The following is an 18,537-nucleotide window of genomic DNA, read 5'->3' on the forward strand; positions in this document are numbered from 1 at the left end:
GTATTGCGCAAACGTAAGTTTTCACTTTGCTGTCAAAATTGAGTTTAGCCTGCATTTATGTACTTAAAAGCGCGTTTGTATAAATACTTTTATTTAACTCCAAGTTTCATATTTAACTTATAAAATAATACTTTGAACTATGTTGAACCTATCGAACAAACTAACAAATTTAAATATAAATATAACGCACTTGCTTGAATGAAATGTTTATTGGAAGTTGAAACAAAGGTTAGGATGAGGAGTATTATTAATATTTTAAAAATGTTTGTCGCTTTTTTTTATGACTATGCACGAGGATTATCATACGCTATCATTACGATTTTGATTTTGGGTTATTGCTTACACCCAGCAAGATTTGCATCACATTACACTTTTATAAAAACAGAAGATATTTACGATGAAATGGAAAGATCTTATCCAGCAAGAGATAATTCGTGCACGATCATGATTAATCCGCGAAGATCTTCTCAATTATTTTATCCAGAGGAACATCCACGAGAAGATCCCGTGGCAATGGCCCGCCGTCTGGGTATATTACCTGGAGGACAGTGGAAACCTCTAAATTGTCACCCTCTTTTCAATGTGGCCATTATATTACCATATAGAAATCGTCAAACACAGCTCACTATTTTTATGAATTATATTCATCCCTTCTTGCAAGCTCAAAATCTTGATTATAGAATATTTGTGATAGAACAAAGTCCAATACATGAGTTTAATCGTGCTAAACTTTTCAATGTTGGATATGCAGAGGCGACCAAGGTGAATGATTTTCACTGCTTCATCTTTCAAGACATAGATTTAATACCTCAGAATCCGGACAACATTTATGCCTGCACTAAAATGCCCAGACACATGAGTTCAAGTGTAAATACTTTCCGTTACAACTTACCATACAGTGGTTTGTTTGGTGGTGCAATTGCATTAACTCGAAAACAGTTTGAAAGAGTTAATGGATTCTCTAATGTTTTCTATGGATGGGGTGGAGAAGATGATGATTTTTACAGTCGATTAAAATCAAAAGGTCTTCAAGTATGTTAAATATTTATTATCAACTAAGATTATTACCAATGGTGACATTATGAAATATTGTTAAATTATTTTTTATATTTGAATTAAATTTCAGGTTACACGTTTTGGACCTGATATTGCTCAATATTACATGTTAATACACAAAAAAGAATCTCCAAGCAATTCTAGATTTGAAAATCTTGAGAACAGTGCTCAAAGGTATGATATTGATGGAATCAGTAATTTAGAATATACAGTTCTTAATCACCAATTAAGACCATTATATTCTTGGATTTTAGCAGATGTTTAGTTTCCTTTATCTTCTGTTTAAAAGTGTTTACTGCAATTTAATTTACTTCCCTCAAAGAACTGAAAATAATTCTTATGATAATTTAGTTAGCAACAATTTATAGAATTGTTATACTCTGAAATATGCTCCTAATATTTATAATAACTGTACCCATTCAATTATTTTGTATACCATTTTTATGTTATCATATAGTTTATTCGCACAATTCTGTAAAAATCTGAGAATATAAATCTTTTGATATTCTACTGTGTCAAACCAAAGATATAATAATATGTTTAGGGAAGAATAAATTGTAATTCTATGCAATTGGAGAAACAAACTATTAATCAACATGGGATGATAATGTTGTTTAATTGATATTAAAATTCCTTTCAAATGTAATACTTTTATTAATAATTTATTTTCTAAATATTACGTAACGTATTCAAAAAACAATGTAAACATATTTCCTAATTATGTTCCTGTTTGAATTAACGCGGTATTTCACGAAATCTTAGTTTTTTAAGCAAGTGCAGATTTAATAGTACAAAGATACTTTTTACAAATAGATTATAGTTTGTTCCTCTATTAATGTCCTCTACATGTCGAAGTATTAGCAACTGATATTGTAATCACATAAATCTTTTTCTAACACATTAGTATTAATTTAATTGTTTAATAGCCTCGATATTTCTGAGTATAATATTTATATTGACTGAAAAAAGACAAACATACTATTATCATTAAAATAAGATCAGTTACTTCTAATACTCAAATCAGTGGAAACGTAAAATATATTAAGTTCGAAACTAACTAAATACAATTGTCATAATAGAAATATTTCAAATAGTACTCGAGCCACTAGTATTAGCCTTAATTAATTTTTGAATATTGATAATGTGATAAAAAAATGTATACCGAAACGTAAAAAAATTTTTAACTCATATCTAGTGCAATGGAATAAAAAATTTTTAATCATTGAAAATATTTCACTTGTCTAAGTGTAAATACAAGTGTTCCAATAGATATTAATACATGCTTTAAGAACTCAAGAAAAGGAAACATATATAAAATTATAAATCTATTTAAAAAAGTAATATATAGTTCTACTCTAAGATCATGTTTTACTGTAAACAACAAATCGGTGAATTGCATTCGTACAGTTAAAAAGATATGGAAACATAATCCCACAAAAATTTACTACTTCGAATATTAAAATTTCAATACTACAAAATGGAAAATACGACGAAGATAAGGCAAAAACAAACTTCAATTATTTAAAAATGAATAGGAGTATATAGCAAGCAGTAATGCCGCGTGTACTTTTATTATCGCCTTTTAACCTATTGCTTATTACATGGGTTTAACACGTGATTAAAAAAATAAGATTAAAGTGTACGAATGATTATAGAAATGTGTATGTATAGCGAAAATTGTGTGATCTCCAAAAATACAGAATAAATCATAATAAAAAGAAAGAATTGACATATATGTATGACTATAAATATATAATTATCTTTGTATATATATATAAGTATATATATATATATACAAAGTATAAATATATATATATATAACTGTATATATATATATTTATAAGTATGTGAAGTTAATATAATTACATTATAAAGGAATTATGAAATTTAATGTAAATTAGTATAATATAATAAATATATATAGTATACCAGTTTCACTGGATCATAAGCATGTAAATTGATTTTCATTCAAAATAACATTATGAAATTTGAATGAAATAATTTAATTTTCCTTATATACTTCATAATGTTTCAATGAATTTCCCTTTTAAAGTACAGAAAGTATTGTATATTGTGCATGAAGTGTTGGACAAAAATTGTTTAGTAAGTGAATTATTTTGTTACTGGTATTTGTGATACACTCTTGGATATGTCCTTCCTTAAGTATCTAATTTTTGTTAAATTAACAAGCATATATTATTGCATGTGACTGTAATGTGAACTTCAGAAGCATCATGCAAATAAAGTTCAGGAGTATTTTTATCTATCAGTTAAATTACGTTACGATTCAATGAATAAGTATGAAATAACAAAAATAATTGATTTACATTATTTTTTAAACATCTTTAAATGAAAATGTCAGAATCGGAGAAAAAAGAAGAAATATAAACCGTATATATCCCAAGAATGGAACGACCAGCAAACAATCAGCACATTAAGATGATACGCATATTATATACCTATTCGTCTATGAAAAATTGAGAGTACAAGTACTTATTTATATATAAAATCTATTTTCACTATATCCAATGTATTATGTATCAGATAGTTCTTGATAACGCGCGTACATCATTTTCTTTACGCAATCTTTGTATGTGTCCCCTGGTAACGCACTATAAGATGATGATTTTGCCCCTAATCCAGCTGTAGGAACCCTTCTTTCAGCTTCAATGATACTCGTCCTACCTTGGTTCGACTTACCAAGCCCCATTCCTTCACTCCATCCCATTTTTTGTAAAAGTTTATTACCAACATTGTCTGAACCAATACCGGCTCTCGTAGGTTCTTCATATGACACCGATATTTCTTCGACCCTAGTTTTTAAGTATTTTTCCTTAAGTTTATTTGGTTGTGGAGGTTCTGGTTCACCATATTTTGCTCTTCTTTCTTTGGCGCGGTCGCGATATTTATTGTTTCTTTGCTGTGGATCGTTTGGGTCTAAACCACGTACTTGATACCAATTTTCCAAATTTTGTTTATGAAGATCAGATAACTGTTGGTGTCGAAGCAATGCTTCTTTACTTGGGAATTGTCGTTTACACAATAAGCATGCTAATTTACTCCAATCTGTGTGTTGCCTTTCTTCTTGCTGTACATCCTCTATTTCCTCTTCTGTATCACTACCACCACCATAGGCAGCAACCAAACCATTATTTCCGCTTTGATCTTCATCCTCATGATAAGAATTTGCAAGAGATTTCTTTTCCAATATGGCGTATCCTGCATCTGCAGCTCCGCTTCCGACACCTTGATTGCCATCACCACCAGCAAATTCAGAATTCCAATTACTCTTTGCATTCTCTTTCTTTTGATTCAAGGTTTTTGCCCAACGTTCCATATCTTTTGCTATTTTTTTCGCTACTTTTACTTTATCTTGTTTGCTGTCTTTCTTCTTAGTTTCATCCTCCTTCGAAGTTTCTTGAGTCGCGGTAGTAACTGAGGAAGTTGTTGCTTGATTGGTAATCGTATTTGTTGAATCTGTACTACTTGCTGTAGCAGTAATTGTAGTTCCACTAGACGTTGTCCCTGTTGCTTGTGTTACGGTTGTAGCAGTCTGCATATATAAAATCTTTAATAGTAAAAGTTACAAAAACTTTGATGTTAATAATGAAATAGAAATTTTAATTACCTTCGCCGGTTGATATGAAAAAGATTCAGCATCCCAGTATAGAAATTGCTGCGTGTGACTATTATAATAATATTGCGAATTTGGATCATAATACAACCCCGTACTTGGATCATAGTAATAACCAGATGACTCATCATAATGATAAGTGCTAACATCTGGCACAGCTGTAAAAAGATATGAATGTTTAAAAAAATCATTTTGCAGTAAATTTATCTAGAATCATGTTATTAGATTTAAAAAACCTACAATATATTTTACCGTCGCTACCATGTGCAGGAACTCTTCCACTCGCCAAGGTAGTACTAGACGGTGCCGTCGGTGTTGGTCTATTTTTCATTTCTTCAGAATCCCCTAATTTTCTAGATGCTTGTAATTGTTGTATCGCAGACTGTGCTACGGCTGCAGCTGCATTCACTCGATCAGTTTGGTTTAAAGATGGCAAAGTAATTGCAGATCCTTGCATTATTTGATTTTGATAATATTGCGTATAATACTGAAGGTAGTGAGCTTTCTGTGCAGGTGTCTTTGCATATAAATTGGCACTATATTCGGCCAATTGAGCAACATCATCCAAAGTATATCTTTGTGGCTGGCTGTCATTTCCTTTCCACGTGTTGGTATTATTTATTTGATGAAGTTTGCAATAAGTAATTTCCACTTTCCTACCATCTACTACCAATCCCTGTTTTGTAAGGGCCGTATGTAAATACATGGCATCCACTACATTGCCCATTTCTAGGTAGCACACACCTCTTGATGTATTTGTAAGAGAATCACGTCCTATACGAATGCTTCGTATCGGCATCGATGAAAGATTTTTCATCGCTTGCAAGACCGAATCTTCGGTCGTTAGTACATCCAATCCACGAAGAAGAACTGTATTTGTAGGATGAGGACTAATTTCATCGCTACCCTCTCCGCCTTCTTCGCTCTCTGCTCGAGACGCAGAACATTTGAAACATGTTTCCCTTCTTTTGAAATTATGTGCACCACACTGCGATTGAAAAGATAACATTGCAATACTTGAGTTACATTAGACAAATAATAAAATCTTATAAATAGGTTTACCTTAACACAGTGCCAATCTTGTGTATTTTTTGCTGGTGGTTTATCTACATGGCAATCTTTTGGTATACTGTACTGCATTAAAGCGCGATATTGGTCCTGCAGCATCAGTACTCCCTGAAACAGAGAATTTCAGTGTTATCCCGTCCAATATCCTCCCAAAGCAGCTGCATAACCCGTAAACTTTCTTCTTGGTTGACGAAATTATAGATTTTTTTCTACTTCATAGCTTTCCGTCTCGAACGAACAGTAAAGAAAATGTCATGGTCTTATAACGTGGGCCATTCCACACGACTTGCGGACCGACTTTACGTATATTTGTACATGCGCGGAAACTTCTTTTGCCGATCAAAAGAATTGAATTTGTGGAAACAAGCAAACATACAATGATTTGCTTGCATACAAATTTATACGTGAATAGGAAAAATATCGTGCATAAAAATTGTCATTCTTTTAAAATGCTTGGTTATTAAATAATTGCATTGAGAGTATAAAGTTAAAATTGTAAAAGCAGAGACTTAAATAATATAACGAAAAGAGAAGAAAAAACTATTTTGTAATATTATGAATGTAGCAAAATGTGATTTGTATATGAATAAACTGCCATGCCAAATATAAATATATGCATTGTATGTAGAAGATAAGACGATTGGAATGACCCTCCTCCGATCTTCATTGTTAGTCCACAAACTTTTATGATAGATAGAGGATAGGTAAAAAGCACGCGCCGCGGCCTTTCGATATATAATGTAACTTTATAATCCAATAGACGGAATTGCGAGCGAGTTATAAGAAAAGTCTGCAAAGTATGTGGGGACTCCTAGATAAATAATTAGATATGGTAGATTGAAGTAGCCTTTGATAGGTGCACAGCCATGGCCATGGGGAAGGCCAAGGGGCTGCGTTACCGTGCCTTGCCGCCACGGGGCGTCGGTGGCACGCGTACAACGCATCGGTTGGGTATCTGGACTGAACTTCTTTCTACCTGTTTCATCTCCATCCACCGTGCGGCCTCCTGAGTCGCGTTAAACTCGACGAATGCAAAACCTCGCGAAGCACCTATACAGAGCAAATACACACATATCCAAAGTTAATCCACGTTTTGCCTGGGAGTCTCTACTCTGAGAGGGCAGGCAATCACAGCACCAACCATTGACAGATTGACTTTCGAACGAAGTATTTTCTTCGCTTCGTCGCTTGCTTTCATTTCCATTTGCCTAAAGCTCAGCAGAATGAATTCTACACGGGTGACAGACGATCTTTCTTTAGTATCTTTACGCGATAAGTTTAATTTAATGCCAGACCTACCCAAGTCTCCTATACTCCTTTCATTTTTTTATGTTCACTATCGTGAATAGATCAAAGGAGCAATAGTAGAAATTGTATAGAAAATACTTCCCCTTTCAAAAATTTCTATTTTATACAATCATTATTAATATGAACAATATTGGAAAAAATGAAACTGATATTTTTTATAGATACTAACAACAGAGCCTTATTGTACCAAAAAGAGTCACATATTCTATTGTATGTATTCTATACAATAGAATATAATAATAATTTCGTTATTTCGAAACTAGAATAGTTATATAGAATTGGTTGGTAGATTCATATTCCAATTATTTTATATAATATATAGTATAAGATTAAAGATTTTTAGAAATATTTTACATCACCCTTGTAAGATGAATAATGATGTTCTGATTTCCCTCAAAATATTCTTCCTATGTAATAAATTCTGTTCTTGTTATAAACTTACCTGATTCCAAGATTAGTAAATTAATTAATGATTGGTATTCAATTGAACAATTTTGGGGTATGCATGATTGGTACCGACATAATACTAATATAGATGATTGTACAGTATTGTAAAAAATTGTTTGAAATTTTTTGCTTATTTGTACAGCGTGACCTTCTCGTTAGTTGACTCAAAAGCAACGTCATTAATTACACCGCGGATTATTTTACGTATACATACACACACACACACACATAATTACATCTACAATAATGCAAGATCGATGTCGGTATTTCATGATCGATCACGTATACCGACACGTTACCGTTATACCGGCATTTTCTTTGAGCCAACTAGGGAGAGAATCACCCTGTAAGATCAAATGTTTCGTATATTAAAGATTCCAAACCATTTTTTAAAATGATCATTAAAAATGTAATAATAACTTATGCTACACAAATCTAATGCAACTTGCTGAGATAAAAAGCAATTCACTAATTTGCACATTAGGTTTAGGGGAAGTTAACTTACAAAAATAATGATAGTTACCTGTATCCTTTTTACGAATCAGCCTGATGTCCTTGGGCATGAGACCACAGTTAAGGATGTCTTGCCGCACCTGTGATACACACATCATAATAATAACAGTGATGTATGCTTGCAAATGCTGGCTCACGAGTGGCCAATTATGTTGGGCCGCTAAGTTGAGAACCTACGTCATTTTCTGTAATATGCTGAGCAAGCCCACGAATCATTATGGTGTTGTTTGGAGATTGAGATTTGTAGTGGATGCCTTCCATGGACGAACCATAGGTACGTCCATGGTCGTGCTCAAAATCCATACTTTCTCGGCTATGATCGTCATCGCGATCCCGATCTCTCTCCTCCCGTTTCCCTCTACGATCTCGATCTCTTTCCCTATCCCTGTCTCTCCTGGAGCGATCTCTATCTCTATCGCGATCACGATCCCGATCTCTGTCTCTTTCTACAGAATCTCTGTCTCTCTGCCTTCCATAACGATCCTCCCTGTCTCTGTAGCTACGATCTCTGTCATCTCTGCTACGGTCTCTTCTATCTCTTGAACGATCCCTTTCGCGATCTCTATCTCGGCCTCGGTGGTTTCTATATTCTGGACTACGATGGTCTCTATCACGATGATCATTGTCACGGTGTTCTACGTAATCTGGTGACCTACTGCTTCCATAATCATTACGATAATCATAATCTGAATTATGTCCCCTCCTTTCAGGTCCGTAACCTGGCTCCCAGGGGTCAATATTATTACTGTACATGTTGTCCATGCATTTAAATAATTTCTGGAACAATCAAATTTTCGATTATTGTATTAGTAATTATTTATTAAATAAGAAATGTAAAATATGACAAATTCAATTAATGCATTACTTTGTAATTTAGAATGTTAACAGCCATCCATTAATGTAAAAATGGCAGCTAATAAGCATTTAAAATTAAATTAAAGCAGTGAACAGAGCATATTATTAAATTAAAATCTATTGCTTTATATATGAATTAAAGTATATAAAACAAACTATCATATGTTAAATGGATACAAATTAATTTTATTCCAAAAGTAGTAATGTTAACTATATGGAATACATTTGACATATAGATTTTATACATAAAAATATGAATTACAATATTTTTTTAATAATGTAGTCCGATTTGAAAAGTACATTTATTTCTAACAAAATAATAGTATATTTTCCACGATCATTTTAAATTGTAGTGACAGATTTCATCCGAAATTTTGTACGCATTTTTATCAGAAAACGTAATGGAAAAAAAGAGGCATGTATTTTATTATTATTATAAGCGTAAATAGGATCAAATAGTAATCACCTATTAGGAGACAAGATAAAAAACAATATAAAACAAAAATATCGAAATGAGAATTTCGATCCGCAAAAGCGAACGAAACATCGTGGTGTTGATTAATAATCATCATTCAATGTTATAGAACTATTGAAATAAAACAAAATTTTGAATCGAATGAGTTTTTTAGAGGTGTGAATTTATAACAGCTTCGTTTTCTTACTTACTTTACTCGTTATTTATGGAAATAGTCGTAGATTAACGTAATGTGCGCAATGGCGTGCTTGCACCTCCTGATTCACACACAATATGGCGTCGCGTGTGGAAGACGGACTCATTACGTGGTGCAAGAAATATGTTCTATCAGGAAATATTTTGTAGATGGCGCTCCAGCTCGTTCTATGCCGTTACATATTTTCTTTGTAAGAGAAAAATTTTGTTTTAAAATTCTATCAGTATTCTACTAGCCTAATTTTAACACATATATATCAAACCAAATAACTTTGATATTGTAAATAAACTTTTTACATATTTCATATACATTATTAGGATCATAGTCGTATATTCTACTTTGAGCATGCCAATTGATAAGTTGTAGCAGTTTCCATGAAAGTGTCGCGTAATGAAAATAATGTAAACATCTTTTACAGATACAAATAATATTTAAATAAATAATATAATATTTTAATAAATTTATAAAATTCTGGAAAGATAATTTTATTATATATACGTACATATAAATGCGAATATAAATTTAAATTTTCCAGTAGGAAAGCTATTACTGAGAAGAACGCAAGATGGCGTCATTGCGCTGCGTCAGTTTCCCGCGTTAGGATGTTGAAATTGAAACAACTAGAGCGTATGATAAGTGTCGTGTGTGATCCAACCTAAATTTTGGATTAATTTTCAAGTGTGTTTATTCCGTTTTACTATAAACATGTTTTTGATAAAAAATATATTGACAAAGTAGTATTTTTTATCTTTATGTCCATTTTTCTTTTCCTTATTGTAAAGTTTGGTCATTTATCCATTAGCTGCTGTAACACGATCTTTCACATAAATTAGCTTTTATTACATGTATGTGTATATATATGTATATATATATATATATATATATATATATATATATATATCGAAGAGTATCTAGTTTTTGTAAAAGGCTTATTTCATTTAATTTAATGAGATTAAAGAACTGAATGTTTTCGGACAAAGTACGTTGTCAATAATGTGTCTTTGTGTTCAACTACAATTATCCTTCAAAATTTTTGACAATTATTCTCGTCGGACAGATAAGAATAAGAGAGTGTATCTGAGATATCCTTTTAATTTGAAAATAAATTTTAATCATAATAGTGTATGATTATTATGCAATATGTGGTGTAAATAACTTTGTAAAGTATAACCTCAAACTACGTATTACAAAATTTTAATGGTCCATATACCAGTGTATTATATTAAAGTCTGTCAGTGTTAGACAGCATCAAACAAGGAGCAAGAAAGTGTTCAAATTATCGATCTGTCTACACATTATTCAATGAAGATAACAATTTCATCTTGAAGAAAATGCATAACGTGGTTTTATTCGGTAAGCTTACATAGAAAATTTTTATATAAATACAATATATATTTATTTCATCTGTTATTAAATAATCGGAATTTAAATACAATATTTTTGTTCATACAATAAACAAAATTATTTTTTTTTTGTCACTGGAATGTGTAACGAGCTCTGAACGATTATTTATCGATGATGTTATTCTTAGTCATTTGAAAACCAAAAATTGATTCGTTACAATAAACCAATTAATTTTTACGATGATAATTAGTTTCAATTTCTTTTTCTTATTATGTACTTACATACGCTAGATAGGTTATCTCAAATAAATTCTTACATTTATAATGTACATATGCGGAATTCGTTTTTCGATCTTTTGAAATTTTTTGTGACGAATGGTTTGTCTATAAAATGGTAGAATTCTTCGCAATGCGCAACTATCTGCGAAAAGGGTTAAGCTTAGACAATCGAGGTCGGTTTCCGCCCACGTCGCAACTTACCTATCCAGATCGCGCGATTTCGTTGAAATTCGGCTTTACTCGGTCCTGTAGGTGGTTGTCAGTGGTCGCTGTTGTTGCATGGGATGTCTGATTGCATGCATCAGTGTCAGATAAAGGGTACCTTGATCCTTTTACCTTCCTATAAATCTAGCAAAGTGGTACAGCTACCCTCAGATATTTCCTTTGATATATTGCAAAATTCTATTCATTTTTTTTTCTGATAAAAATTAATTCTAAAGTCTGACGAACATATTTGTACTATTATTCACGAGTATAACCGAGAAATATTGCATAGTACATTATACATACCGCGGTTTCTGAATTAATTTGGAATGATTAGAAAAATCTGTTTGATTAAAATCTAAACTGATTTGTTACTGATTGAAATTCAAATTTCATTTAGACATTTTCTCCGAATGTGAGAGTACTTTCCCGCGGTGTAACGATTTCCAAGTAGAGGACATTAATATATATATATATATATATAGATTATCAGAAATACCATAACAGCATGGCCGATAAAAAATCAGGAAACGGGATCTGTCTGCATAGGGTTTCTCTAACCCACGTATACGATCCCAGAATTATTTCATTATTACATGGGTTACGAGCGTGTTGGTGACTCGTCGCAGCCCGCTCGTGTTTATTCAGCTATATAGAGGTCGCTAGCTTTACCTGGTCTGGGGATCTGTTCACGATCGCGAGAGTGCACGACAGACGGAGGGACGAGGAACGTTGGAGAGTACGCTCGGTTGAGAAAGCGTGAGAGGCAAATAGGGTACGAATGGAAGACGAGAAGACGAATGAAAAAAGGGGCGAGGGAAAGCTCGAAGATAACCAGATACCGGAAGAAGTGAAAAAGAATAAAGAGAAGGAAGATGTTAAAAATGGAATTAAAAACAAAGAGAAAAAACGAGAAAAATAATAAAAAGGAAAATAGAGGACGGATGAGTCGAGGTGCAAGATAAATGAAAAAGAAAAGAGATAGAGATAGAGATAGGAGGAGGGGAATATGATGGGAAAGGGATTGAAGTAACAAGAGAAACGGAGGGACAAGAGGGGAAAATAATGGAAAGAGAAGGAAAGGAAATCGTGGAAGAGATAGAGAAATGCAAATTGCGAGCTGGGGGTGCAGAAGCGAGTTAGAACGAATGGGAGAAACGGATAGATGGGATGAGATGGAAAATGGGATAGAGAAAGAGAGGCAGAGGCGTCTGTGCGCAATCGGCACGACGCAGACAGCTCGTCTATATACTTGGTTCAACGACCACCGCCCTAGTATCATCCAACCCCGAAGTACCGGGCGGCTCGGTGGTCGCGCTAGATACTAGATTAGGGGAGTAGAGGGGGTTGGAAAGAAGCTAGGGAGTTCGAGGGGGTTGCAACGAGGTGGTTTGGGGAATGGGTTGGTTGGGGAGGTTGTAGAGGGAGAAGAGTCGAGGTGGTGTTGAGCGGAACGGCCCACGGGCCAGTTCCGTCTCGAGCCCAGGAGTAGAAGAGCTACTGGCCGCTTGTCTGCTCCCTTCTTTCGCTATAGTTTCATTTCTTTCCGTTTTAGTTCATTCTTCAGTTCCGATTGATTGACACGTTGGTACACACACATATATAAACACACACATACACAAACGTACACACGAATACATGTATAATAACATATAGAAAGGTCGCGCGCGACACGTTCGTACACCTGTGGTATACGTGCAACGTATATGTACGTGATCACGCTACCCTTGTCACGAATACACACGCATATTACACGCACACGGACATACGGAAGCGTGCGCGAGCGCGTGCAACGAACAACGTGTTTTGAATATATAATTTGGTCACGTATAGAAAAGAAAAAAAACAAGATTGATAAAAGGAAAGAAAGAAACGTACACGCAAAAGAAAACAAAAATCATTCGTTGATTGGTTTGTTGTGATCAAGGAGTCGCACGCTCAATAGTCACTGTACCGGCTCTCCTGTTTATCGTATGCTCAATAAGCGGATACAGCCGTGATCAGCTAGCGTATCTTTAGGTCCGTATCTGATCAAGTGTACCAGGCCCCGTAGTACCTGTGTCTTCTGTCCATCCAATACGCGTGCAACAAGCTCGCGGATTGCTTGAGTTTTAGGAAACGTAATTCTCGCATTCAGGTACGTGAACAAATTTCTATTATGTGACCTAAGAAAGCAACAGCTTTCGCATTCTTCTTTCCCCTTTCGCGATTTTCTCCACGAAGCCCTCACCGATACGGATGGGTAGCTGTGTAGAAACCCTTGGACGAGATTACCGTTTCATCCGATCTCATTTACACTGTTATCATTGCGACGTAAAGAATCTCTATTATAATCCACGAGATAAATTTTCAGTCTTAAACACGGGAAATCGCGTAAACGATGGACAGAATTTGTCTCGTTCGGGGGTTACGTTTTTATTCAATTAGTATACCAGATAGTAAAAAAAATTGTGCATGCTTTTTATTCCCTTTCTCCTTAGCATTTATATGTTTGTTTTATTGTTGTAATTCTAAGTTGCCATACAATACGAGACTCGATTTATTGTCGTTAAACCGAAGGAACGCGAACATCTTTGTAAAAATGGTTTTCAGTGAATAAACCGATCGGTCGGGCGTACTAAGAAACATGTACGTAAAGAAAGCGGCGCGTGTGTAGGAATAAAAGAACGTAACAACTCTACAAATCGACTCTTTATGATTCGATACAGCGTACACGAATCACTGATTGACGTTATTGGCATTGGGCAGTTTCGTATACCACTCGATCCATCAATTTTATGTGTACATTGAGGTAATCGTTAACCTACACCACCGTGTAAAGAAGCTTCTCTACGAAACTGATACGATCGACATCGGGTTCAGATTACACATGCTTACGTTACATTGCTATTCTCTTCTTCTTTCGTCGATCGATCACCTACAAATTCTTGAAAGACCGCGAGTACGCGTCATCGTAGAGCTTCAGGGAGAAATTTTTAATTCGTAGTATTCTTTAAAAATTTCTTTGCGCAAAGAAGAGTCTAAATCTAGCGGTTCACGTTAGTTAAATCGAATCAGACGCTTCGAAGTTCTCTTTAAAGAATTATTTTATCTATCGATTATCGGTGCTAAGACGACGCTTTGAGGTAAAATGGAGATCGCTATCTGTTCAACTTGGCGGCTTTTCGAGCGACCTTTGCCCTGTTCTTGCTGGTAGCCAGTTCCAAACCGCCCCTTGTCAGCTGATTGAAATCGATAATGGTGAGCCTCGGCTCGGCGGGATGTCTGGACAGGGCCTGCACCCTGTCGAGCGGTGCCCCGGGGCTCCGGAACCTGTAGCTCCGGTTCCTGCACCCGCCGACGCCCGTTCCACTTCCAGTTCCGGTCCCAAGCTGGCTCATCCGCGTGCCGCTCATCGATCGGTAACCGCCGCTCGCGGCCATCTCTGTCTCCTCTTGAAAGTACCTGACGATCACGGCCATGCGGATTTCATCATCCAACTTGTTCATTTTCATTCTATCCTGATTCTTAAACCACAACTATTAACTCGTAGAATGAAATTATTTTATCTTTATATAGTAGATTTTACGTAGCTATTTCTATTAAGAAGAGTTTGAGAGTTTTCTTAAAATAGTAGCAGAGTAAAGAAGAGGCGTATGAATTTCTATAACAAAGTAATGGGAGTGAAATTACTCGTGAATACTGGCCAGATGTATAGGCGCAGGTTTCCTGGATGTCTTCGGTCTAGGTTCTCTAAGAACTCGACGCCTTGTTCGTGATTGTCGCGATCGTTTGGTGGATGGTTGATCGGGAAGACCGGCGGGTATGATGCCCATCAGTTTGTAATATTCTAGGAATACACGGGCCAGATTGCGGCCTAATCTATAATCTGTGATTTAATTGGCAAGTCAAGATAGTTGATTCATCGCATCGTAGCACGGGCCTACGTTAAGCATCCAAACTTTTTAACGCAAAGCTTTCGCTTTAATTGATCGCGTTATAAATTATTCAATAGTACTTTGCTTAATTTCCCTCGAAAAACACGGAACGAAGCGAAATAACCGTGCGGCTTAACAGCTGTTTCGTTTGGAATGCTCTCAAGACGGTTTGCCTTCCGAGTGATTAATTACCATTTCCAAGATTGTGGCAATATAAAGTTAGTTGGTTACCTAGTTACCAACTGAACTATCGGGTTAACACACTTGAACAGTTTCGTTTAAACATATGTCGGAGATGAAAGAACATCGGGATTTCCCGTCCGGAATGTTGGGAAAATCCCAATACCCTAGTCCAGACATTTACTATAGCTGCACTTAAGTAATAAAAATAAGAAATAGTTTTAATGTTCCAATCTGACTTTATGACGATGGATTCGGTCTCTAAGTGACATAGCGGGTCATTAGACGTAGCCACGGTCACGGGAGGGACGTGTACCTGACGGAGGTATGAAATGATTATATGGCTCTCCTTAAAAACAAAGATTGACCCGAGAAGTACAGGGTATATAAGGGCAGTTTCTTTTGGATTACGGAGAGTTAGTTTGTTAGTTAGTCGTTGGACGAATTGCTGATTGAGTTATCGAGAAGTTACCCGAATCGAGTATTACGTTGATACTTGTCCTCTCGTGGACCGTGGATTCGTCATCGAACCTGAATTCGTTGTCACCATCATCTCGACCATCCTATCGCCATAACTCATAGCCTCTTGTAGTGCCCCCATTTGTACCGATAAATATTAGCTACATCCGCGACGGTAAAGTAAGTAAAGGTTCATCGAACGTCCCAAAATGCCAACTTCACTCCGACACATATATAGATTATTCTAGATTTGTGAAACATTCTGTTGCAAGAATTCCAAAGACAGACGCCACTGGAGAATTTTAAGCGAAACAAATGCTCGTACACAAGTAGAAAATAATTCACGTATCTACGGAAAATAAATACAGATATCAAAGGATACATCCTTCCTCGGTGTACGGAAATATTCCAGGCGTGGATTTCCTATTGTATCCGAACATCGATACCTCGATGCTGTAGCAGTTTACATGTTCCTTGAGAATGGAACACAGATAACGACGCGCGGTCCCAGCCTTATGGGGATCCTGGTTGCGTTCGGGGGAACATGATCCGCGTGACAAGTGACGCGTACCGAGACAGAGAATATGAGAAGCTGCTCGTGCGACGACCCAAGCGCAATTAAGCGATTGCGCGCCGGCTGCGGCCGTTTGACCGTCATCGCGGACAATGAATTCGTGTCACGCCAGAAAATGACGCCAGATTAGACCACGAGCCGAATTAAGAGGATGACCGAATGTTCCTGGCTTTCCCTCGTTCCGCGCGAATTAATACCAACGAAACGAATTACACCATCGTCGAAAATGTGGTTGCTTCTGCCTCGCCTTCTTCGATCTCTACGTTTTTCAAATTTTCTTTCTCCTCTCCTTGTTACATCTATCGAGGCAAAACGAAACGATGCGTTTCCCGAGGGAACGGCTTGTTATATTTAAACAAGAGAGAAGAGACGTTTCATCGTGCAACGCGCACGAGTGCCGGTCCTAATTTAAAACATTAAATAAACGATTTTCCTGTTGCGCTCTCCCTTTCCTCACAAAGCGTAAACAGTGGCACGCGCGCTTCGTGTTTACACAATTTCGCGCGCTGCAAGGGTTATTCGACGTTCGAGCGGCTGCAGCCCGTGGCCCTCTATCGAAGTTTTACCGTGTATTTTTGTGAGCACCGAAATTAAACGGGGCCGGATGCGAGTGGCCACCGTCGCCCGATGGAAAACCACAGAGATCCACGCTGCTGGATAAAAATAACGATTTATCTGTCGAATCGTGTGGCTTCCTGTCTAGCTTTAAAATAAATCCGCGTGCTTTGCCAATTTAACGCGTAATATAGAACATTTTATCGCGAAAACTCTCAACCAATCTCACTTTTTCCAATCGATCCGTTGAAACGCAAGGAAAAGAAATCAGGGTGGAATAAATTAAAATCAATAATCTAGAGAAACAAATCACCGATAAATAAAAAAAAAAAAAAAAAAATATAAACTGGTGTACTCACGAATATGGAATTGAAGATCTTATCGTAGAATGCGATCGGTGTCTTGAGAATCGTCTCCGCGGATAGAAGCAACCCGTTTGCGTCCGATTGAAGGATCGAGGAACCAGGTGTCGTGTAAGGGTACAAGTCGTTCTTGTTGAGGGCTGCGGCGAAAGGCGCGAGTAGAGCCCCAACCAGGGCCAGCACCACAGCCAGCCGCGAGACGCTGAGAGGACGCGCGCGACGAGTCATTCTCTCTCGGACTGCCTTCACGCTACTGTCGATCGACACCGCCACGACGACGATGAGTTCTCGCTTGCCGCCCCTTAATCGCCTTTGCCCGCTCATCCTCTCGGCCGCTCTTCTTTCGAACGCACGAAACATCGTCTCTCTGCTCTCTCCCGGTGCCGCCGATAATTTCGTGCTACTACCCCCTCCATCGACACAGTCTGTCTCGGATCGCTCGCCTCTATTCCCGCGAGGGCACACGCGAGTATTGTCGCGGTTTCGCGCGATATTGTGGGTGTCTTTATATCTTTTTTAAATTTTTTATTCCTTCGTATTTCCGATTTTCGTAACCTCCTTGGAATGAAACTCCTTGCGATAAATATAGAAGTGGCGCAGATTGACTTTGTATTTTCTAGAAGTGCAACAGGTAAACGATAACAGATCAGGACGTGGGAAACGACGAAATTGATCGCGATACGATCAATCTATTATGTCAGTTACGTTATAAATCTAATTTCTAGTTTAATTACGCTATGAATCTGGCTAATTACGCTATAAATCCAAAGACCTACATGTTTAGAATTATCGATGTTCGTTATACTACTGTCTAAACGTCATAGTCTTACGTGTTATTATGTCTGCTCAAAATTCCACGAATCCATGCACACAGAGTGTCCATAAATAATACTTATCCTGTTTACTACAACTGATTATCATTGACTCGACTTAATTATCAGGCTTCCGATAATATCTATAGCTCCGAATTCATTCATTCTCCCGTTAATTTAGTGTTCTACGTCTCTTTAAATAATTCACGATAGCATCATGGTTGTATAATGCATCGGAAGGGAAATACTGTAGCAAAGATACGCGCTTATTTTTATTCGGCAAAGCGTTATCTATTATCT

At 36.4% G+C, this 18,537-nt stretch overlaps 3 protein-coding genes across 4 annotated transcripts; 1 reads left to right on the top strand and 2 right to left on the bottom strand.

Annotated features, from left to right (window-relative positions):
• Nucleotides 1-19: 19 nt before the first annotated feature.
• LOC117207694 (beta-1,4-N-acetylgalactosaminyltransferase bre-4-like) lies at nucleotides 20-2,791 on the top strand. The gene is made up of 2 exons (XM_033448121.1): nucleotides 20-1,032; nucleotides 1,127-2,791. The coding sequence occupies exons 1-2, from the start codon at nucleotides 199-201 to the stop codon at nucleotides 1,319-1,321; spliced, it is 1,029 nt and encodes a 342-aa protein (XP_033304012.1). The 5' UTR covers nucleotides 20-198; the 3' UTR covers nucleotides 1,322-2,791.
• A 413-nt stretch (nucleotides 2,792-3,204) lies between these two features.
• On the bottom strand, nucleotides 3,205-9,685 carry LOC117217246 (RNA-binding protein 5-like). Of its 2 annotated transcripts, XM_033464712.1 has the most exons (8): nucleotides 9,548-9,685; nucleotides 8,204-8,803; nucleotides 8,037-8,106; nucleotides 6,735-6,808; nucleotides 5,753-5,866; nucleotides 4,931-5,678; nucleotides 4,685-4,848; nucleotides 3,590-4,609 (listed from the first exon to the last, which is right to left on the bottom strand). In XM_033464712.1, exons 2-8 carry the CDS (start codon nucleotides 8,786-8,788, stop codon nucleotides 3,590-3,592), a joined length of 2,775 nt encoding a protein of 924 aa, XP_033320603.1. In that variant the 5' UTR covers nucleotides 8,789-8,803; nucleotides 9,548-9,685. The 2 variants fall into 2 exon arrangements, with proteins under 2 accessions (XP_033320614.1, XP_033320603.1); XM_033464723.1 differs by lacking the exon at nucleotides 9,548-9,685 and having other exon boundaries at nucleotides 3,205-4,609; nucleotides 8,204-8,788.
• Nucleotides 9,686-13,068: 3,383 nt separating this feature from the next.
• On the bottom strand, nucleotides 13,069-16,455 carry LOC117206158. The gene is made up of 3 exons (XM_033445257.1): nucleotides 16,317-16,455; nucleotides 15,051-15,246; nucleotides 13,069-14,822 (listed from the first exon to the last, which is right to left on the bottom strand). The coding sequence occupies exons 1-3, from the start codon at nucleotides 16,372-16,374 to the stop codon at nucleotides 14,519-14,521; spliced, it is 558 nt and encodes a 185-aa protein (XP_033301148.1). The 5' UTR covers nucleotides 16,375-16,455; the 3' UTR covers nucleotides 13,069-14,518.
• Nucleotides 16,456-18,537: the final 2,082 nt, after the last annotated feature.

The sequence above is a fragment of the Bombus bifarius genome, unplaced genomic scaffold, assembly GCF_011952205.1.
Source record: "Bombus bifarius isolate JDL3187 unplaced genomic scaffold, Bbif_JDL3187 scf7180000007966, whole genome shotgun sequence".
Lineage (NCBI taxonomy): Eukaryota > Metazoa > Arthropoda > Insecta > Hymenoptera > Apidae > Bombus > Bombus bifarius.